Below are 23481 nucleotides of genomic sequence, written 5' to 3'. Positions count from 1 at the left end.
TTCCTAATGAAATTTCAGTCATCACAGCAACAAGAGGTTAATAGTCTTCCCTTTTTATGCACTATAAATGCTCACTTCCTAAGGATAGTGTTTCAGGGAAAGTTGAATGTAATTGCTAAATAATATAGTCACTAGATCTTATTTTAAATGAGCAGTACTTCCATTGTTCTTACTGCCACAATATACATGCAGGCTCAGGCAAGTGGATGCCCCAACCAGACCATAAGGGTATGTGCACTTCAGTATTTGGGTTTCATATGTTGTGCTGCATACGTCACTTCTCACACACCATAGTTTATGTCTAATAGATGGCCTGCATTTACAGAGATGGGTGGTATACAGATGTAAATGTTATTATTGCTTTTATATTTTATGTCCTCACTGAAAGATCATTTTGTCTTTGACTAATACTGCCCTTCCAGTTTTTTTGGTGGGGGGATAGGTTATCTTTTAAAGAGAATATGAAATGGATATGGTACATCATATATTTCTTAAAAGTAATTTGGAATTTTAGGGTATGGGATTGGTGCTGACTGATACACTGCCTGGATGAGATATATCCCCTGGAAAATAACAGCACCAGGCTTGTGGCTGCATCTGTCTAACCTCATAATTCACTTTCACATTGGATTATGGATGCCTGCGTTCAGTGAGTCTATCTTCCCTTTAGGTATTATTTCAGCCCTTTGAGATAATAAGGAAAGTTTAATTGCGTTGTTAATTGATTTTTTGCACAACATTATTACCTTGATTGATTGCGGAGTTGATGAAAATGTTAGACACAGGCAGTGCAAAGGCTCAGCCCAGTAAGGAGGGAGAGCCTTGTGGAGAATAGATAACCTTGGTGTTAAGAGCTATATCCTTCAGATATGTCTTCCCTTGACATATTGATGGCCCTTGAAAAGGGGAAAGCTGATTGTATGCAGAATGCAATCATTAAAGCCACTTCAGCTGGCTGTTGATTAATTTGTTTTTTCCTGAAGGATCTAGTTATAGAGAAGGCCTCACTAGTATCAACAGCAGCCATTTTCTATGCCTCCGATAATTCTTAACCCTCTAAGTGAAGAAAGAAAAATAGGCTGGAGTGGTTTCGACAAGAAAATGATTGGAGAATGTGCTGGGACTCAGGCACTGGCACATCACCAGGTGTCTTCAACCTGGAAATGCCCTCTTTTCTTGTCCAATGGGTTATTTTTTTTCCAGAATGTCTACTTTGACCCCAATATTCTAACAGCAGGACTACTTTCAGGTCTTCTGAGAGGCTAAACCATGGGCACAAGATCTAAACAACGGTGTTCATGTGCCTAGATATATTTTTCTGGTTTCCCAGTAATATTGTGGCTTTCTCCTGTTTGCTTCCTGATCTGATAACTATTGTTCTTAATGTAGCCCAGGAGGTCCTGGATTTGCAGGGAATCAATGGGGACCCTCCTATTTTGTGCCCCAAGTCCTCCCAATAATTCCTGACTCAGGAAGGAAGTCCTGAGGATGTCAAAGAAGGAAGAGACTTTGTCAGATAAGAGATCTGAGACTTGTATTCATAGAATCACACTGTCCTAACCTAATTCCTATGGTCAATCCAAACTGGGTAGGACTGGCCCTCCCACCTTTCACTCCACTGGTAAACTTTCTCTTTTTCACTTCTTGTCTTTTTCATAGCTACATTTGGTGTTCCTTTAAGCCACATTTCACCTACGTAACAATGGCTGTAGAAGACAACATGAGATTTACTTCTCAGTTTCCAGATCTCCTTGGTGATGACCCCATAGTTTTGTTTTCCTTGAAGATTAGATTTCTAGGGAGGTGCAACATCCTTTTGGTAGAACTTGGCCCAAGGTCTTGGATAGTGTTCATTGTTCAAGTTATCTCTTCATTTGTGAAGCAAATTGATGTAGAATATGCAGCTCCCCAACCCCTCCCCCTCAGCCTAGTCACTCTAGCCGTAGTTGCTTAGCTCCTCTTGAGTCTAGACCTTAAATTAATGCCATAATGCGATTTTGGTCAAAAAACAGGTTACAACTTCCTGCTTGACTGAAGTGATGTCCTGGCCAGTCGCTGGTAATTTGTGCTCCTAAACAGAGCATCAACTTGTTGGAGCCAGATGTCTTCTATTAGCCAAAGGCTCACATTGGTGGGTGGGCTCTGTTTTAATGAGGGGGGGGAGGGTTGGGAGTGTAACTCACAGGAGAATGAATGCCAGAAAAAAGGATCCAAGCCAGCAAAACAAAAGGAACATTGCTAGTTAACAAAGCAATGAATGCCCATGACCATTAACACCCAGAGCATCATCATTGATGACCCTAATCTAGACCATCCTAGACCCTATGACCTCATCCAAACCATCGCCCTGATTTAGATGACCAGAGAATTGTGCCACTGTCTATATACAGGTGAGACTTGGATTCCTTTATTAAAGTTTTAATAAGCCTGACCCTAACAAAAGCTACTTGGAATAGACATTTTTCCTATTTGTTACTTTGGCAAAAATAGAGCTCCTTGAAGTGTTCATTGAAACTTCTGATATTTTTTACTTAATTTTTACCTGTTTTCATTAAAATATATGGTTTTAAAATGTTTTGGGAAAAGGAAATTGAAAACCAAAAAATAATGAAAACAGTTTGGCTATTGCACAATGGAATTTGTTAGTGCCTCTGAATAAGGCTAAATATGTGTGTGTGTGTGTGTGTGTGTGTGTGTGTGTGTGTGTGTGTGTGTACTGCAGCCTTCTTTCAATTGGGTCATATATCAATGATCCTTTTGTGTTCCCTTTGGAGAAAGCAACTTAAATAGGGTGTCTTAGAATTAGGAAAGATTACAGTAATATCAGTACAGGAAAAGTTTGTTTGGATTCTAATGAAGTACATCTGGAGGCCCACATCCAAAAGGAGATGGTCCCTCTCCCTCATCCATGGAGGGTATGTAATATGACAAGCCCCTTGTTTTTTACTGGGCCTGCTTAATTTTATTTTAGAGACTCTCTTTTGCAGCTTAAAAAATAAAATAAAAAGACAACTTGTCTTTATCTTCAATGACTCTCTTGAGAGGGTTCAGCCTCCTGAACTAGACAGAACTCTGGATGCTTTTCCTTCTTTTGATCTGAGCTCTCTAAGCAGCCACAGTTCTGAAACCCAAAAGCAGATTTCACTGGTGAGCTGTGCCTAATTTGAGTTCAAACTCTCCAGGAGGATCCCTGCTGTTTAGACATTCATTTGAGGGGGAGACCCAAAGCCTCACTGGGTAATTTTTTCCCCTGAAAGTTTTCTTTCTGCCTCATAAATCAAGGTTTGTTTCTTAGATTCCATTCCAGTAATCCAAAGAACGTATCACTCTTTCCTCTTTCTGCTAATGTAATCTGCTCATCCCTAAAGTGAATGAAATACAAAAGGAGTTCTTTCAGTTGTCAGCTATTTGTGGTGAATGGAGGTTAGTCTATCAAACCTCAGTTAATTGGGATTTAAACGACCAAAAGTCTTAATCAGAATCAGTTTGCTGAACTTCAACCTTAGGAGAAAACAGCACATCCCAAAAAGACTGGTGATTTCAATTTCTTAAAAAAGGAGCATACAGACTACATAAATAGGACCTATTTTACACATCTCCATTTCCATGGCTTTCTCAATGGTACAGTCAAAATGAGGTCTTGGTGTTCCTCACAAAGAACATCCCCTTATCTAGTCTTCATATCTTTCTTTAAGCTGCCCCCATTCCTGAAATGTCCTTTTCCCTTACCTTTGTCTTTTCAAACCCCTGATTTCCTTCAAAGCTCCCCTCAAGTGCTACCTCCTCCATGAAATCATAACCATTCTTCTGACAAGTCCCTGCTTACTAGAAATTGAATTTATGTTATAAATATTTTATACATGTAGGGCAGCTAGGTGGTACAGTGGATAGAGTGCTGGACCTGGAGTCAGGAAGACTCATCTTCCTGAGTTTAAATCCAATCTCAGACACTTACCAGCTGTGTGACCCTGGGCAAGTCACTGAGCCCTGTTTGCCTCAGTTTCCTCATCTGTAAAATGAGCTAGAGAGGGAAATGGCAAACAAGTCCAATATCTCTGCCAAGAAAATCCCAAATGGGGTCACACAGAGTTGAAGGCAACTGAATAACTTAACTAAACATTTTATTTCCCCTAATAAAATATGAGTCATAAGGAAAAGGATTATTTGCTTTGTGGTTTTATATTCCCAACACCCAGGACTGAATATGGAACATGGCTGTTCATTCATCTAGTCACAGCCTACTCTTTGTGACCCCATTTGGGGTTTTCTTGGCAGAGGTAGTGGAATAGTTTGCCATTTTCTTCTCCAGTTCATTTTACAGATGGGGAAACTGAGGCAATCAGGGTTAAATAACTTGCCCAGTGTCACACAGATAATAAGTGTCTGAAGTGAGATTTGAACTCTGATCCTCCTGACTCCAGGTCCAGTACTCTCCACTGAACTCTAACCAAGCACCACCTAGTTGTGGTACTTAATAAATGCTTATTGATTGATATTGCCCTATGTGTCTACACCTATATTTCTCTCTCTGCCTCAGAACTTGAGAAAACTATAGCCCAGAAATTCAAACCTCAGGCCTGCAAGATCTTGAGCAATGAACAAAAATTTCAGTTATTGTTACTCTATTATGCTTACTAAGGCAGGAAAGTGGAAATGTGTATTTGGCAAAGATCTTTGATGGAATTTAAAATTTAAAGGGGCTTCTAGATAATACTGTATTACTTAAAAATTCCTTTAACCATAACTTCCCTCCCTATATATCCCAAGCATTGTAGTCAATTAAGGTGTGACTCTATTAGGAATGTATAATGAAAAGGAAAAAATAGAGGGAGAGTGTGTATGCAAGTATATGTGTGTATATGTGCATGTTGGTGTGTATGTCTGTGTGTATAAAACCACCTCTGGTACCTATGAGCAAAAATATTAAGAAATTTTTGGATGGAGCATAGCCAAGGTCAGACATGAAATTCCCATGGCAACCCATAATTCTAAATACAAAAAAAAGGAGCCTTGTCATTTAATTTTACATTTTTTCTTCCCTAATAAAATCATAATTATCTGATAAGATTCTAAATTAAAATTAAAATCTGATAAGATTCTAAAATTAAAATTCTAAATTAAAATGATTTGGAATTGAATTCCTGTATTTTACTTCATTCCTTGGAAAAGTTTTAAATTTTGGATGCTCTTGGCCCAACCTCTTATATTACAATCATATGAGATCATGTCATATAAAGTTCTTTTATTTAGACTAGCGTTAAAATATCAAGTGTTGTTGCTGCTGGTATTGTCATTGACATTAACATCATCCTGATTGGTTTGAGTCTAAATGGGAACTCCTGGGTTGGAACTTGGTAACACATGTTTCACTGCTGGTCTTATAGAATTCTCTAAAATTAAGCGTGGTTAAGTGACATGCCCATTGTCCGTGGATAAACAGTTAATATTCACAAGAAGATGGACATGAATCGAGGTCTTGCTGACTCTCAATCTAGTCCTCAAGTATGCCACATATCTTATTATTATTATTAATATTATTATTACCTCCTCACTTTTTATGGAGTTCAGACAGAAATGTTCCTGGTACAAGTCTTTATCTTGTTATTATTCTTTTATATTAAATATTTTGCGGACTTTTGCACAGGTTGACAAAGTAATAATTACTTCTAATTGAAAAAAAATGTATTAGGAGGTAAATTCATCTTTAGCATCACCATCCTCTTCATTATCATTTCTTTTCTGGCCATGAAAATAAGACCTGACTTAAGTGTACTGTGCTCAAAAGCAAACCGGCCATGGCTGAAATGAAAAGCAGACAACAGGCTTTAGAAAAGGCCACAACTTTTCCATTGCTTCTTTTCTCAGTTTCCTTTGTGTTAACTTGACTGGAGAATCTTTACTATCTGGAGTTGGAGATGGGTGGTGATGCCACTGATCTGAGCTGTAGGCAGATGGTTGTATACATGAACCTATGCAATGGGGAGCAGAAAAAGGCTGCAGTGGAACAGTAAGGGAACAACACTGGTTTTATTTGTGAGACTAGGACCATTGTTCTTTTGGCCAGTCAACTATGTCTTTGGCCAGCGAATGATGCTGGAAAGCTTTGTGTTGATAGATGATGACTGCTTTCTCACCAGCATTTTGTGGTTAAGACTGGTGAATCTACTTTCTCTTCCTGCCCTTTAGGGAATCCCATATTTGTTGAAGATTTTGCACAAATTTTAACTGTCCATGAAAATTGTGCAAAAGTGACCTAACTTCAAGCATAAGAGATTGGTGTATTAGTGTAGTCAATAACAAAGAGTTTTATTCAATGTCTGGAATCAGGGCCAGGGAAATCCAAAGGAGGGAAAGTCTTGTATACTCATTCCCGGCAAAGTTTCAGCACCATTTGTGCAAACATGACACACTGATCATTATGGGACCAATAATTGGTGACTAAGAGTATCAGTATGCTTTTAATTGCCATCTCTAAATACTTATTTCTGCTTTTTTTTTTTTTTTAAGAGAAAAAGAAAGGAAAAAGAAAAGGAAAAGAAAAAGGAAAAACTCCAGCTTCTTTGCTAAATTCATGCTGCTCTCTAGTGGTCATGCTCTTGACTGCAGACCGAGTAAAGAAGATAAAACTGAATGTGGTAGAGTTGGGGGAAGCTGATTTTTTTCCATTTCTTTTTCTTTCTTTTTTTCTCCTATCTGATAGAATCATAAATTGCTCGAAAACAAAGAAAAAATGAAGTCATACTAGTTGGAATGTTGTCCGCTGTGATTGACAGTCAGGCTCTTGTGACATCCATCAGACATAGGGAGTGAAGGGTACTTAACCAGTCTCACCTGATTTGCATCTGATCTTTGCATGTACTTTGGAATACAGCCCATCTCAAATCCATTAGGCCCTACTTAGAATACAAGAGCAAAAGAGATGGGAAACCCACTCTTCCCCCAAATAGGGTTGGAATAATCCCCAATTTCTCCTTTAGAAAATGGTGGGTTGGTGTGAACATATAGATACCTACATCCAAGTACACATCACACACACACATATACGTATGCATACACAAATATAAACACACACTTTTTTAGGGTTACTTTTTAGGACGTTTTATATGTAAATATGTAGTATGTATTCTATATGTATAGGATGTGTATATATCTATGTCCTTTTGGGGGTTACTTTTTAAGGTGTATGTAGGTAGGAGTTCATTGTAGCTTTGAATCTAAATAATCTATAATGTAACATAAATATTACTCTTTATTCAAAAGACAACCTATGGGTCCAAATCAAAACTTAGATTGCTGATGTCAGTCAAGAAAGAAAGAGGGAGAAAAAACCATCCTCAGATCCCTTCTCTTTTGCAACTGTTCTCTCCTTATTCTTTACCCCCCCAAACATATTCCTACCCCCACATGAAAAAAGGCCCATGACATCTGAGTAAAAGAATATTGACTGTTCCCTTGCCAGGGCTCCTATAATGGAAACATTACCTTCCAGATAACTTTTAATCTGTCAGTCTAATAGCTCCTTAATGTGTAAAGGGTTTTAAATATATGTCAGTCAGGTCTGTATAAAACCATATAGTTTGTGGCCCAAATGAATACACTAAATTTTTTCCATGGATCTGGGCCATCCTTTCAGTTTTTCACTAACATATTAGGTAAGGAGAAAACTTACCTTGCATTCCTCCCCCTTGACTACTTTCTTGTGTCTTTCTTCTCTCTAAAAATGACAAGCTTCATCTCCAGCTGCACTGAGAGCCCAGCAGTGCATTTCCACAGGCTGTAGTTTATCACACATCAACTTGTCTGCTTGCTCACACCGAACATTTGTGTAAGCCTTCCCCAGCCTGGGATGCTAACTTCACATTTTTGTATTCCTATCACCTTCACTACAGATTTTTCCAACATCCTTTCCCTGCTGATGGCTTTCTTTTCCTCTGTCTCTCTTTCTCACAACCAGCCTGGTGAGATGTGACATGTCCCAGTACTTGTCGGAGCAGAGCATGGTCTGTGTTCTCTTCCAATGGGGATGTTTGCACACCCACCAGACCCCAGTGGCAGGGCCTGTACACATCATTTCACCTCTGGAGACCCACTGGAAACTGGAGGTTTATGATCCTGAAAGGATAGAAAAACTGAGTCTGATAGCTTTCTCTGAAGAGCTTCTGCTGTCTGTTGTCTTCGCTTTCTCTGATGTCAGTAGCTTCAAGACAAATTTTAGGCATTCCAACTGCCATTTGGATAACCTGAACCAGATTTCCTGAATGATACTTATGACTGTAATTCCTAATAAAGAACAAATGCAGTGAGCACCTAATAGATGCTTGTTGCTGCTGCTGAATAAAAGGGTTGGAAACTCACCTGATCTCCTTGGTTTATCAAGCCATAAGGCAGTATAACCTGGGAAATATTGCCTTGGATGGCCTGGTTTGAGAATCTTTATTTCTGAATAAAACAGAAAAGTTCAGAACAGGTATAAACACAGTCCCATGGCCTGAGTATCAAAAAGTGACGGTAGTTCTCAAGTGGGTGGGGAGGTTTAGAGGAATGAAATTCTGACAAAGTAATTAAGAGGAAAAGTATCTGAGAATGTGAACGTGACTGCACAGAGAACTCTCTGGTGAGCTAAATTTTGAAAGGGCATGTTTTAAAAAAAGGATCACTAAGGATGGTTACAAAAGAATGGCTAGGACATGTAATACATATTAAGAAAACTAAAATTCTCAACAGGGCTTAAAAAACATGCTACAGCCAAAGATTATAGGACCATACCAGTGACTTCATTGGTAGAAGAATCTTGCTGGTGAGGTAACTCCCTCCACAAATGTTAGTTGGTGCCTAATAGTCTTAAAGCAGATGTTCTCAAACTAGAGTTGATGATTTTTTTAAAATTAATAGCTCTTTTCATATAATTGGTTTCTTTTGTAATCCTCTGAATTTTAATTTATACGTTTAGAAACATTATTGTGAGAAGAGGTACACAAACTTCACCAGATTGTTAGAGAGGTCTAGGACTCATAGAAAAAGATTAAAGATGCCTATCTTAGAGAATTCTTCTAAATCACCAAAAGATTAAGTGGCTTGTCCTGGGTCCCATAGCTAGTATGTGTCTGAGGGAGGACTTGCTCCCAGATCTTTCTGACTTCCAGGTCAGTTCGCTATGCACTATACAACACTGCCTCTGTAAGGATGGTTAAACAAGGTTTTTTAATGTGGGTTTAGAGCAAGGAGAACAAGAAAGAATTAGATCTGTTTGGGGGCAAACGGAATAATTCATGACAGCAGAGTCATGACTTGTTTCTAGAACAAAATAATAAGGACGATGACAAAGGCTAACATTTATATAAAAACATTGTTTTAAGGTTTGCAAAATATTTCACAAATATTATCTCATTTTATCCTGTGATTGACCCTGATAGGTAGGTGCTACTGTTATCACCATTTTACAGTTGAGGAACCTGAGGCAAACAGACATTAAATGAATTGCCCAGGAAAGCTAATAATTGTCTGAGACTGAATTTGGACCCAGATCTTCTTAACTCCAAGCCCAGAGCTCTATCCATTGCACCACCTGGATGTCTCTATAAGGACTAGCAGAGGTGGTAGATACAGAAGGAGGCTATGGTGGCTGCTGACCCAGGTCAAGCCACTTTCTATACCTTCTGAGACCCCTTTTCCCCAGTATATGCTGAAGGTGATACTTTGTGGCTTCATAAAAGTTCTTTTTGTGTCCATTAGGATAGGTTTGGGCGGTTAGTCAAATTCAAAGGCACTTTCCCCTTTCTTCCTCATTAGATTAATTGATAATTACTTTGTCAGAATTTCATTCGTAACTTATTGAGTTACCATCACTTTTTGATACTCAGGCCATGGGACCATGTCTATCCCTATTTTGAACTTTTCTGTTTCATCGTTCAGAAACAGACACTTAATCCATGTTGGTCAAGGGAACATTTCCCAAGTTACTGGCTCATAGCTCCCTAAGCCAAGGAGAACAGGTGAGTTCCCATCCCCATTTCTCCGCCCATTTTTGTTGGGATTGGAAGCTCAATTCCGTGTGGACAGTCTCGGGCGGGTAAAGGTGGGAGCTTCTAAATCTTAGAGCTCTCACGAGACCCCCCCAGGAAACGGCAGGGAATCGAGGTGAACCGAGCTATCTCTAGTAATTCCGCCTCTTCCCGTGAGAAACGTGATGGGAGAGAGATCTCCCCGCCCTCGAGATTGTCCCAGATTGGAGCACACCTAGTTATCTAACAGCACGGTATTCAGATGCAAACTATGCAGCTGAAGGTTAAGTAGGATTGAGGAAGCCTGAAAGCTCTCTTAGCACGTGAGGAGCCAAGAGGACAGTAAGGCTCCGCTTCTCTTCTCTCCGCTCTTCCCTCCCCCTCTCTCCCCACTTACACTTCTACTTCCAATCCCTTAAGATCTTAGCCTCCTTAGGAAATCTCCCCCTCTTCCTCCTAAGGAAGACCCTCCTGCACTTGTAACTGAGACCCTGAAATAAAGCTCAACCCTTGTTCGACTCTGGAACGTCCTTTCTCTCATATGAGCATCCGGTTTTGGCCAACCGAAGACCTCGGAGGTGAGGTAAGAAGACTTGGGTAGCCCACACAGGCCTCTAGACCTGGCACATTTTTATTCAGAGGATGAAGGCATCTATCTGCCCAGTCATGTTCAGTGCCCATTCCTGACACCTTTACCTTTTTGTAGAGAATCTCACCCCCTTGCTACCTTCTATCTGGAGATGTGACTTATGTAAAGTCAGTAAAAAAAAAAGACCTTGAGGTGGATGTTTGACGTCATCCGCATGGATGGATATTGATGGAAGTGAAGAGAGCAGGAAAAGAACTGACAGGTGGGGGAAGGCATTACCTATTCTTATGACATATAGAGGGGCACAGCATTCTTTTTTCCCTTTTTTGTCTCTCTGGTGGAGACAATCAGAGGGCCTAAGACAGAGGAACCAGGCCAAGGACGGGGATCTGCTTAGGGAGCAGGTCACCTGGGATTGGGGCGTAGCCATCAAGGGGGAGGAGGTATGCTAACTTCTATCGTTTGGTCTTCTAAACTCAGCTTTTTCAGACCAAACCATGAGTCTTCCACCCTAGTTATGCCTCTGAATGACATAGAGAAAGCAAAACCTTTCAGCTTCTCCCTCACTGTCATCTTCTCAATCAAACAAAATAATCTTCAGACAGGAGTGGGCAGAACAAACATGGTTAAAAGGGAATTGAAGCCCAAGATGAGGGAGAAGATAGAGGGTGTCTAGATGCTTTAAATTAGTTCAAATGAGTCTCCTGGCCAGCTGAATTATATGCCAGGATACTAAAAGAACTCACAGATATGATTACTGAACTGCTGTCAGAAATCTCTGACGAACTGTAGAAAATTGGAAAGACACCAGAAGGTTGAAGACAGGAAAACATTGCCCAGAGTTTCAAGAGGAGGAAAAACATTAGATTTTGAAAAGTATATACTACTTAACTTAATATGGGTCCTTTATGTAATTCAATGTATCATTGAAACACTTGGTGAACTTTTAATGAGGGAATGCGACACCTAATAACAAATGAATCAACTCTTTCCATCAGGAAATTTACATTCTACAGGGAAGGTATAATATGTAAGCAAAAGCATATATGTAGCATATACATATATACATCAGGCAACTAGGAGATGTGGTAGATAGAACTCAGGACCTGGTATTGGGACAACTTGAGTTCAAATCTGGCTTTAGACACTTACTAGTTATGTGTCCCTGGACAAAGCATTTAATCTCTGTCTGCCTCAGTTTCTTTATTTATAAAATGGGGATAATATTAGCTGTTGCCTCCCAAAGTGATTGTGAGGATAAGATGAGATAATATTTGTAAAGTGCTTTGTAAACCATAAAGCATAACAAAATACTAATTATCATAGTTTATGGAGGGATAGAGTATCAACAGCTTGGGGAATCAGGGAAGGTTTTGTAGAGGAGATGGTACCTGAATTGAACCTTGATTTAGAGAGGTGCAAAGGAGGAGAAGATGCATTCTAGGTCTGAGGAATGGATGGTGTGAATGCATGGGGGTGGGAAATAAGAGTATCAAGTTCACTGATCAGTTAGAATTCAAGAAGAAAAATGAGATAAAATTAAACTGGTTGACGAGGTAGGAGTCAGCTTATGGGTGGCCTTAAATGCAAGGGCCAAGGGGTTATATTTTATCCCAAATCAGTAGGAATACACTGAAGATTTTTGGGTAGAGGATTGACACAGCTTACATCTTTCATCTTACGAAGATTTTGGGGGCACCTTTGTGGAAAATGCAATTGAGATTGTAGAAGCTAGAAACTGGAAGACCAATTGGAAGCTATTTTAGTAATCTTGGTGAAAGATGAAAAGGGTTGAACCAGAGTGATAGCTATGTGAGTGAGCAAAAGGAGGTGAAAAGACTTGTCCATACCTGAAATGCTGGTTAGTGGATTAATGTCAACCTGAAGGGAGGATTTTATTGTTGTGGTTCAGGCCTCTGTCTTATTAAGTATATTATCTTGAATGGTACCAGTGATAGATTACACATCCACTGTTCAAGTATCGACCTAGCTAATTTAGGAGAGCTATATCATCAGATTAGCCTTAAGGTTATGAATATTTCAGCCCCAGAAGCTCTTAAAGACTTTCATTTCAAGTTACAGTCCTGACTCTCTTTTTTCTTTCTTGGTCTTCCTCTCCCATGCCATCAAAAACTCTACACCCTGAAAGCTATCTCCACCCCTAGACTCCACAAATTGAAAGTACCTTCTGCCTCTATGACCTTTTCTTCCGATGCACTGATTCCTCTAAGAACCTGCATTTTAAGATAGATGCTCAGGCCAACCAGATCTGCATTCTTCTCCTGGCTGTTATGTGTTTTCTTCCCTCATAAGACTCTAAGCTTGTAGAGGGCATAGATTTTCTTTCTTTCTGCTTGTATTTATATTTCTAGTAATTCGCAAAGGTCTTGACACAGTTAACTCTTGATAAATGCATATTGTTCTGATCTATGGAGTTATATGAGAGTTTTAATCTTCATTTTCAACTAAATAATAGACCCTCCAAGTCTTGAAGTATTTTGGATAAAGAAAGAGACGATATGCTTCTCAAATTTGTGGATGGTACAAATATGAAAAGATGAACTAGGAAGTTGGATAACAGGATCAAGATCTGAAAAGATCTCAGTGGACTAGAGTGATAGGCCTAAGATAACAAGATGAAATGTATTCATGGTAAATGTAAAGAGTCACACTGGGTTCAAAAACCAAAGGCACAAGTAGAGGGCAAGGGAATGTTATTCAAGGGAAAAGAGGACTTGTAGGTATTAGCTGACTTGAAAAGATTCAGCAATGTGAGGAGTAACCAAAAAAAAATCTCAGCCTTCATGAATACCAAAATGTGATAGGAGATAAGTGTCACTCTCTCTTGGGCTATGCAGATATAATCAGGTCAGCATTAAGAAAAATATTGATAATCTAGTGTTCAGTGAAAGGATAGAAACCAGGATGGTGAAAAGGCCATTCTCATGAAATATGAGGACCTTGTAGAGAGTTGGGAATGTATAAATTGAAGAAGAAACAATCAAGGGAAACACAATCACTGTCTTCTAATGTTTGAAGGGTTGTCATCTAGAAGAGGCATTATACTTATTCTGTGAAACTCTACAGGATAGGCCTTAAAACCAATGTGTAGAAATGACAGAGAGGCAAGTCTCCACTTTATGAAGTTTTACCACTGTCCCAGGCTTAATAAGACATATATCATTTCAGTTCTTACCAATATTAACAAACAGTAGATGAGAGATTTGGCAAAATTCCAATACCATATACATATTTGTGACATGAAGCACTTTGTTTAAAAATATATACTTCTCTGTCTTCTCCACGACCAAATGAAACTGGATGAAAGTCTCCATCTGTATCCATTTTGATTCCTTTCTTGTCTCACCTAAAATCCCCTTCAGGGCACTCTAGGGACTTGTGATGGGTATGTATGAATAGGGTAAGAAGGGTTAAGGGTTGAGACTATGATTTTCTATCCAATGTTGCCAATATCAAGGAAATCCTTTCTCTAAGATCTTTTCAATTTGTTTTTGCATTTCTCCTTAGTACTTGAGTATAACTATGTACAAGGAATATATTTGATTTACAGCCTATGCTCTGGTGCAATCAATTCAATTAGAATGTTGTAATCCTTTTCTCCCTTTCAGACTCGGCTTGGGTCCCAGCTCTTCCTTAAGGCCTTTTCTTATCCCTTTGGTTGATAATGTAAATAACAATATTATATTTACTTGATCAATTACTTCATTCCCACCTTCCTTTACCCCCATTTAAGCTTCCTAAGAGTAGAGTTTGTTTTTGTATCCCCAATGCTTATCACAGTGCCTGGCACACAGTAGGTGTTCAGTAAGTATTTATTGAACTAAATTGAGTTGAATATTTCAGATTATCCATAACACAATAACACATTCATATCCTCAACCAAAAAAAAGATCTTTTCCAATTTTCATCATCCAGTTTCTCTCATCACTATTAATAGATACTTAACGTCACTTAGTAGACCTTGTATACTGAGGGTTCCTCTGGTCCCTCAAATCTTCTGGTTGAATGATCCTTGCTAGAACAAGAAATAGTTTCAGAAATACAAGAAAGGGGAGGGGAAGGGCTCCAATTCAGGTGCAAAAATTGTATTTTGTTTTTATTCACGTATTTGAAACCTGGCTCAGAGTCCTCACAAGTTCAACCTCAGACTAGCCAGGATTGGGAGTAATTTATTAGACTTCTCTAAACAAACTGTTTGCAACTGCTCTTCTGGTTCAATCCATCACAGAATGGAAGTTTCCACTTCTTTCTTCAGCATTTAATTCAGCCCTAAATGTTATTTTGACATTCCTGGTGATAATAAGAGAAAGGAGACTTGATTCTTTGGTCCCTGGCGGCTGGACCAATGGTGAGAGAAGAAATAGGAGAGCATCCATTTGAGCTGAGTATGGTAGATGTCCTTCTTCATAGCCAGTCAATCCAAAAGAGAGCTTTGCAGATAGATCTGACACTACTGACTCGATTAGTACTGAGGGGATCAGCTCTCCCAGAAACATCGTAAGAGATAAAGAAAGGAGAGTTCACGTTGCCAACTGTGCATTCTTTGCCTTTTTCTGTCACTGACATCTAAATATAAGCATATAGAGGGCAGGATTATGGAATCACACATTTAAAACTAGAAGTCTGTTAGAGAAAAGAAGTCATTATTTCTTATTCTCTGTCTAGCTCTGCTCATGCAAAGCTTTGTAATAAGAAATTTTAGATAATGGTGGTGGTTGAATTCCTAATATTTTAAATTTATTATTTCTCCATGTTTTATAATAATATAATAATAATAACTGACAGTTATATAGTCCTGGATAAGGTCTACAAAGAGTTTTGCATGTGTTTTTAATCATTTGAACCTCAAAACTCACTATACATCCTTATGATGTAAGATCTTTTATTATCCTCTTTTGACCAATGAGAAAACTGAGGCTGATTGAAATTAAATGAACTTAAATTTACCGAGGATCACACAGTTTATATGTATACAGATGCTATATTTCCATTCCTTTGGCAAAATATTAAGAATATCATCTCTCATAGGTCAAACATTACCCCAACAGCATTTGGCATAGTGCAGAGAGTTCTAGGCTTAGCGTCACGAAAAATTGAGAATGGATACTTCCTTGGACACTGGTGAGCTGAGTGACTCAAGGACCAGTCATTTCACCTCACCTAGGAAGCTAGGTTGTATAGTAAACAGAGTATTGGGCTTAGAATCAGGAAGACTCATCTTCTTGAACCCCAATTGGTCTCAGACCCTTAGCAAGCCACTTAATCCTTTTTACCTCAGTTTTCTCATCTGTAAAATGAGCTGGAGAAGGAAATGGCAAACCATTCCAGGATCTTTGCCAAGAAGATCCCAAATTGGGGTCACAAAGAGTCAGATAAGACTGAAGAACCTCAATTATCTCATCTGTAAAATGTAATCATTGCATGAGTAATACCTACTTCACAGAGCTGTTTTGAGGCCCACATGAGACAATATGAATTAAGTATTTGTAAAACCTTAAATGTCTATACAATTGCCAATTCTCATTTTTATTATTATACTTACTGCTACAGTAGACCATATAAAAATGTGGTACACTATAATAGAGATGATAATGGTGACAATGATAGTAATAATACTTGACTAAAAAAAGTAAAGAACATAAAGTCCTGCTATGTATATTACTGATATATAAATGGCATTTGTCTCAAAAAAGCATCCTTAAATACATCTCAAGGTTGTTGTGAGTCTCCAAGGAGACAATGTATGCAAACTTCTTTGCAAGCTTTCGAGTGCTTTGTAGAAGTCAGATATGGTTATTGCCTTAGTGAGCAGTTCTTTATTTCTCTTGGATGGAGAGCAGCATGATAAGTGAAATGAGTAGTGGTTTTAGAATCCTGAGTTCAAATATCCTCTCCGCCATTTAGGATCCATTGATACTGTTGCTAGTGGAACTTCTGTTAATAGATATAGAGGGAATTTCTCAGTCCCGAGGGGACCAAGACAGAGGAATGTAACTTCTGCCTAAAAGTGGAGACAATCATCATTCTCATTCATTTAAACATTTATATCTTAGATTAGTGGAATTCTAGGTTTTTAGCCTAAACCCCAAGTAAAGATGAAAGTGGCTTCAACCACATTTCCTGAGGTAGGTAGAGTGCTGAAGAAACTGTCTACAGTACCCTGACAATCAAGGATCAACCAATATACTCTGGATGGTCTTTCCTATCTAAATAACTCAAGCCTTAGGACAATTGGGTCTCCCCCAGCCAACCCTCCAAGTGATACTGTCACTGCACAGAAAGAGGCTAATTCCTGGCTCCCCACAGGCATCTTCAGGGCTGTAACTTAACCTGCATAATTAGAACACGCATTCCAGAGGGGGAAAACATTGAAAAGATAAAGGGCGTCTTTAAAACAGATTCTTCCCAATACAATTTTTTCATAATTATAGTTTTAAGAGCTTATGGTGATGGTGGAGATGGCCACTTAAGAAAAATTAGGAGTCTCATTTGGCAAGAGATGATCCCTCAGGAGACCATCCATCGTCATCTTTCAGGGGCCCCCGAACAGCCGCCGCGCTCTGACAGCTGTGCGTTGCACTGATGTATTATAAGCATGCTTAGCTTATTATGACCAGAGCCAGCTATTTTAATTAAAAACACCACATATGTCATTGAATGTGTTGTATTTCCTCCAGTCCCAAGACATAATAAGTTGAGGAGATACAAACAAATAAATGCATTGCAGATGTGCCCGGAAACCGGCTCCTACTGAGGTAGAAGCAGCGTTTTTCCAAATTTGGACCTTTGGCGCACCAGCCATTCGTTGTCCTCCAGAGGGGAATGGGCCTGGTGTCATCTTCACCTTTTATGTCAGTTGATATAGCTGGAAACAGAGGGAGATCTGGGAAGACAGGGGAAAGGGAGAGGGGAAAACAGTCACCTCCCTTCATTTATGAGCCAAGCCTGTCATGTGATAAACAACCTTTCATGAGCTCTGAAGTCCCAGAGTAACACACAGAATTGAACCCTTTTGGTTTTTGTTGTTGTTTCATTTTGGGTTTTTGTGGTCTTTAATTTTTTTTTTAAACACAGACTCCATTTCTGAAATAATATCCCAGCTGGGAAGGCCAGTGGGAATCTAGGTGGAGAAACCAGGGGAGAGGGAGTCTCTGAGGAGACAACACTTGCTTAATTTAAGCAATCACAGGCTGCCAGAGTTCAAAAATTTCAGCTGACTTTAACTGTCACTAGCCCGAGCACCTTTCTCCCTAGGCGAGCAGCCGCTGTTCGGCTGCCAGACGGTCCCCGTGCTGCTGCTGAGATGCCTGCCCAACAATTGAGCATCTTCCTCTCAGGATGGGATTTGAGGTGACAGCTCCTCACACTTTAGTGCTCCCATCACCTCAAGTGATGGGGATTCAAGTCGAAATGAGAGTACCCTGCCCCCAACCTCCCCCCCCCAATCCTACAAACTACAAATTTAGATTGACTGAGGTTCTCCTTAGGCCTCAAGACCCAACCTTCATGACAGAACAGGCCTGCTAGGAACTTTACAACTGCAGCGGGTTTTGTAATGATGTCTGGGGAGATTTTTATTTATTTATTTATATTTTGCCAGAGCAGGAGGAGAATACTACAAGTGATAGGAAATGATGTCAGCTTTAGTTAGGGCAGTAGACAGCGTTAGAATATACTTGGCATAATATGGCCTCGGTATCTCTGTCAGCATCTCTGTTTTCTGTCACTGTACACAATCCCCGGCCTGTCTGTACTCCTGACAATGTCTTTTCGGATCAGGCATTCGCCAGTTCCGAGACTGGCTGTGCTCACTACCACACGGCCTTCTTTGTTTGAAGTCTCCCCTTGTGTCATTAAGCTCTTGATGTCTATTTAAATGTGATGGTGAATGCAGTATCTGTTTTCCTGTCAAGAGATCATTGACAATATTAATACCTCATGTCCTTGCCTCATTTTCTAAGAGCTGACACCTAGCTGCCGTCTCCTGCATTCATCAAATGGCACTCTCTCCCTGGGATGTTGAAAAACATTCTTGCTTCCAGGCCCAAAGAAACAGGGTGCCCCTCAAAAAGGGCTTTTATCAGAGCCAGCCTGAAAAAGAGGTCCTGGGAATGTGCCCGATAAACATTTCATACCCCTCCAATTTAGAGCCCAGGCTGTAAGGATCTCCTGCCCACAATCCAGGATGATTCCTTGTTCCATTTGACATTTGATTACATGAGATCCAAAATGGAAATTCACACTAGACATCAGCTTAGGGAAAGAAATCATGTCCCTGGATGCTCAGTAGTCCTCAGAGAGGAAGGAAAAGAGAGAGGGAGAGAGAAAAGAGGAAAGGAGAGAGGGAGGGAGAGAGAAGCAGGGAAAGAGAGGGAGGAGGAGAAGAAGAAGGAAGGGGAGAGGAAAAGAGAGAAAGAAGGAAGGAGGGAAGGAAAGAGAAGCAGGAGAAGAGAGAGGGAAGAGACAGAGAAAAGGAAGGAAGAAGAGAGGCAGGGAAAGAAAAGAACAGAAGGGAAAATCAGGAGAGAAGGGGGAGAGAGGGAGGCAAGAGGGAAAGAGAAAATGGAGGTAGAGAGGAGGGGAAAGAGAGAGGAAATGGGGAAGAAAAGAAAGAGAGGGAGAAATGGGGGGGGGGGGCTTTCAAGGATATCGTAACTCAGCCATTTGTGGTTTTACTCAAAAGGACAAATGTGTGTTTTTATGAAATATGACAAACCTTATCCATTTCTTTTCATAAAAATTCATGCTGTCCCAATGCTGTACAAAGAAATTAACATCCTGCAGCCCTAGCTTTCTAGGTTCTTGAGTAGCTTTATTTGAATCAATTATATTGGAAGGAGCCTGGGTGAATTTTGAAAAGCATTTGAAATTCCTCAGGTCTTAGGGCTGCAGGAAACACAAACCCTGTTGCAAAGCAGAATTTACTCCACAAAACTCTGTTCATAGCAAGAAAGCCCATTGTTTTTTACAATTAGGATGCAATTCAGTAAAAATGTTTATTCCATACATTTTATTACAAGAGTGGGCAAGGAGAAGACTGAAATGGCACACAGAAAGTATGTCTCTATGGGGTGTGAGCAGTTTCCTGAATATGAATCATTTCTGACAGTTACTTACAGTGCATGAAAATGTAGTCACAATTGGTCCATAACTGGGCAGTGATTGGCTTTGCAGGCAGTTTCTTGTGTTTCAAGAGAGAGGAGACAGAGTTTCTTTTCTGCTAATCAATTATTGGTTTTGGGCATCCTAGACAGTATAGGATTTATCTCTAGGTTATCTTTATATATGATGTGGGGTAAAAGAAGGAATAACAATAGGGATTATCAGCTTAACACTGTAATAGAGGCTTTTCCCCTCTAAAATGCCCTTCCAATGATAAAGAGGAACATGATAGTATCCTACGCTTTTTGCTACCAAAGTGTCAAAGTGTAAATCCCCTCTGCCCTGGAAGCTAATGATATTAGTGTGACCCCCAGTGCCGCGAGAACTCAGCACAAGGTGCAGGGCCTGCTCTGCCCTGCCCACCAAGTGAAATCCCAGAGGTCCCCTCCCATCGTGGGAAAGAGCCTTCCAACTGTATCCACTTTGTCCATATTCTGTGGTTCCAGGCAGCAGACGCCTATTGGAAATTCAGATTCTTAGATCTGGCTGACATGCAAGAAGTAAAATCATAGGTTCTAGAGTTACAAGGAAAGTGACCCTAGAAATATTATCCAAGTTTAAGAGAACCTGATGGACAAAGCTTCCACCTATCCCTACTCTTCTGTTTCATAGTAGAGGCCATCACCTCTGATGGTGACCATGGGTTCTTGAATCTTCTGTGAGTGGACCACAGCCTTTGGTAGCTTCTTTCATGTGGGAAAGGTTTGGAGTATGGGTCTGATATAGATAGTACGTCTTTTTCTTTTTTGAGGACCAACTCAATTCAACCCAGCTTAAAGGAGTTACTTCCTGAGCTTGTCACTGAATCATAAATTTCTCAGCCATAACAACTCTTAAAGACAATCCATGTAACTAGACATGGTGCCACAAGCCAGTAACTTGCTGTGGAGGAGCCTAATGGATTATGGATCACTTGAATTAGGGAGTTCTTGACTGCAGTGTGCTAAACCAACTGGGTGTCAGCACTTCCAGGAGTTGGCTGCCAAAGGGGGCAAATCGACTCAGCTGCAGGTTGAAGTTTCTGTGCCAATGAATATTGTGTCCATTAGTGGCTGCGGGACTTCCATACTGGGCAATATTGGGAGACTAAGTCCTCAAAAAAAGAAAAAAATTAATCAAGATATAGAGGGGCTTCAGTCTGTGTCAGTGAAAAAAAAAATAAACAGATTCATGATTCCTGAATTAATGTATTATGGGCTAGGAATATCTTTCTTACCTGAGTTTGTCTGGGCACATTTGAGAGAAGAGGTCATAAGTCCTATCAATTTTACAAAAGAAAATCTGTGTAGCTTAGCTAGGGTATTTCCTCTCAAATCAAATCAAATGAGACCTGATAAGAGGGAGTGATTATAAATGATAAATATTAGGCATAGAAACATTTAATTCCTCTTAATCCTTCTTAAATTTTTGTATGCGTATTTGATTTTTTGCGTAGGGGGAGGTTTGGAAAGGAGGAATGAATTGATTTAAATGTATGACTAGGGACTATTGGTGTCCCACTGTAATCTGCATGTATAGAAATACTACCCTTTAGAGCCACTGACTTTCCCCCCCATTAATTTGATGATGAAAATCAAATATTTTAATCACCAGAGTGTGGTGACACACCTTGAGGTATACCCTGGATGTCTGTGGATGTCAACCATCCCATGGGAATGACTAGCATCTTAGACCTGAACTATGATTATCTAGAAAGCTGTTATTTCCTTGAATATCCTGGGCTTTCAGCTCATTAATCCAGGATTCCTTCCAGTGTATGGATCACAAACACCCACAGCTTCTCATTAAGTCATACTAAAAATTCAATTAAATTTAATTCATTTAATAGTTATGGAATGCCTACTATGTGCTAAGCGCTTTTTTGTAAAAGCGCTCAGAGTAACTGGTATAATACTAGGTGTTTAATAAATGTTTGTTGATTGATTGACAGTTATTTTTGTACTTTGGTATTTTCTTCTGGTGCAGTATAAGCTCCTTCAGGGGTAGGAATTATTTCATTTTTGTCTTCGTATGGAAAGGAAAGAAGGAAGGAAAAAAAGAAAGAAAAAGAGAGGGAAGGAAGGAAGGAAGGAAGGAAGGAAGGAAGGAAGGAAGGAAGGAAGGAAGGAAGGAAGGAAGGAAGAAAGGAAGAAAGGAAGAAAGGAAGAAAGGAAGAAAGGAAAGGAAGAAGAAGAAAGAAAAAAGGAAAGAAGGAAAGAGAAAGCAGAGAGGCTGGGAAGGAGGAAGGGAGGGAAGGAAAGAAGGAAAGGAGAAGGAAGGAAAGAAAGAAAGAAAGGAAAGAAGGAAGGAAGGAGAGGGAAGGAGTGAGGGAAAAAAAGAAAGAAGGGAGGGAAGGAGAAAATATAGGAGGAAAGGGAGTAATAACTGTTTTAAAATATTCCCATTATTTTCAAGTTGCATTTCATCACCACTAGGGCAGCCAGGTGATACGGTGTATAGAGCACTGACCTTGCAATCAGAAACACCCCAATTCAAATCTGGCTTGAGACACATAGTTTGTGTGACTCTGGGCAAGTAACTTTACCTCTGTATGCCTCACTTACCTTAACTTAAAATGGGGATAATAATGTCATCTACTTCCTGGAGTTGTTGTGAAGACCACATGAGATAATCTTTTTAAAGCTCTTAGCAAAGTACCTGGCACAAAATATGTGATTAATAAATGCTTGTTTTTTCCTTCCTCCCTCCCTCCCTCCCTCCCTCCCTTCCTTCCTTCCTTCCTTCCTTCCTTCCTTCCTTCCTTCCTTCCTTCCTTCCTTCCTTCCTTCCTTCCTTCCTTCCCTTCTTCCCTCCCTCCTTCCTTCCTTTCTCCACTAATTCTTCCCCTAGCATTTCCTGGTGGTATGGTGGTGACTCAGGGTTCTCAAAGACTGCAACTCTAGCCTTGACCAGTCTTACCAGGCTGAAAAGGTTTTGAATCACAGGCCTGGTGTCAAACTGTATGTTTGTTTACTTAGGACCAGCCATCGCCAGGTTGAGTGCAGTCATGAATCTTGTAGCCACTGACACCTTTATCCACCATTGACAGAGATGGGGGTTGCAATCTTCCCTGGCAGATGGAATGCTCACATCAACAAAATCATAGATCCTGGAATTATTGTGAATGAGGATGGAAGTAAGTCTCTATAAACCTTCATTGTGAGCACATAAACCCTAGAAGAGGGTAAGGCACTCCCAGGCTCTGTGGGGGCTGCCTGCAGACTGGCAGCTCTGAAGACGAGAAGACAGAGTACTTCCTTTCTGCTGCTTAATTCATTTGCAGCCAGCAGCTTGATGCGAGATCCCATTACACCCCTGCTCCCCGCAGCTCCCCCTCTACCCACTGCAGCACCTCTAATAATGTGTTTCCTTTTATTTGTAGGTGTTCTAGGAAGGTGTCACTATGTTTACTATGGAAAAAACTCCGAGGGCAACAGGTTTATTCGAGATGATCAGCTCTAAGGCTGAGACCAGCCTGCCTGGCCCAATTTCATGAGAATAAGTAACGGGAAGAAAAAGAAAGAAACAAAGAAAAAAGGAAAAAAAAAAGAGAAAAAACTAAAGAACCCAACTCGCATTTGCACCATCAAGGAAGCTGCCTCAGTGTTCTAGTACCTTCTGCTGACTTTGCCAGGCCTGTCAAGATCATCCTTGTGTCTTAGTCTGAGTCGTCACATAGAGATTGACATGATTGCCTTTAAGCAGGTCTCATCCACCAGCATGACAGAC

At 40.0% G+C, this 23481-nt stretch overlaps 1 protein-coding gene across 1 annotated transcript in view; it reads left to right on the top strand.

Annotated features, from left to right (window-relative positions):
• Nucleotides 1-23254, top strand: part of LRMDA (leucine rich melanocyte differentiation associated) — a 1314096-nt gene extending 1290842 nt beyond the window's left edge. The window contains exon 7 of the mRNA XM_072628072.1: nucleotides 23135-23254. Within this exon, the coding sequence (XP_072484173.1) occupies nucleotides 23135-23214 (80 nt within the window). The 3' untranslated portion in view covers nucleotides 23215-23254. The remainder of the gene's footprint in view (nucleotides 1-23134) is intronic.
• The last annotated feature ends 227 nt before the right edge of the window (nucleotides 23255-23481 follow it).

This window comes from Notamacropus eugenii, chromosome 1 (assembly GCF_028372415.1).
Source record: "Notamacropus eugenii isolate mMacEug1 chromosome 1, mMacEug1.pri_v2, whole genome shotgun sequence".
Classification (NCBI taxonomy): domain Eukaryota; kingdom Metazoa; phylum Chordata; class Mammalia; order Diprotodontia; family Macropodidae; genus Notamacropus; species Notamacropus eugenii.
Note: the sequence above shows the minus strand (reverse complement) of the source record. Positions and strands in the feature narration are given on the sequence as shown.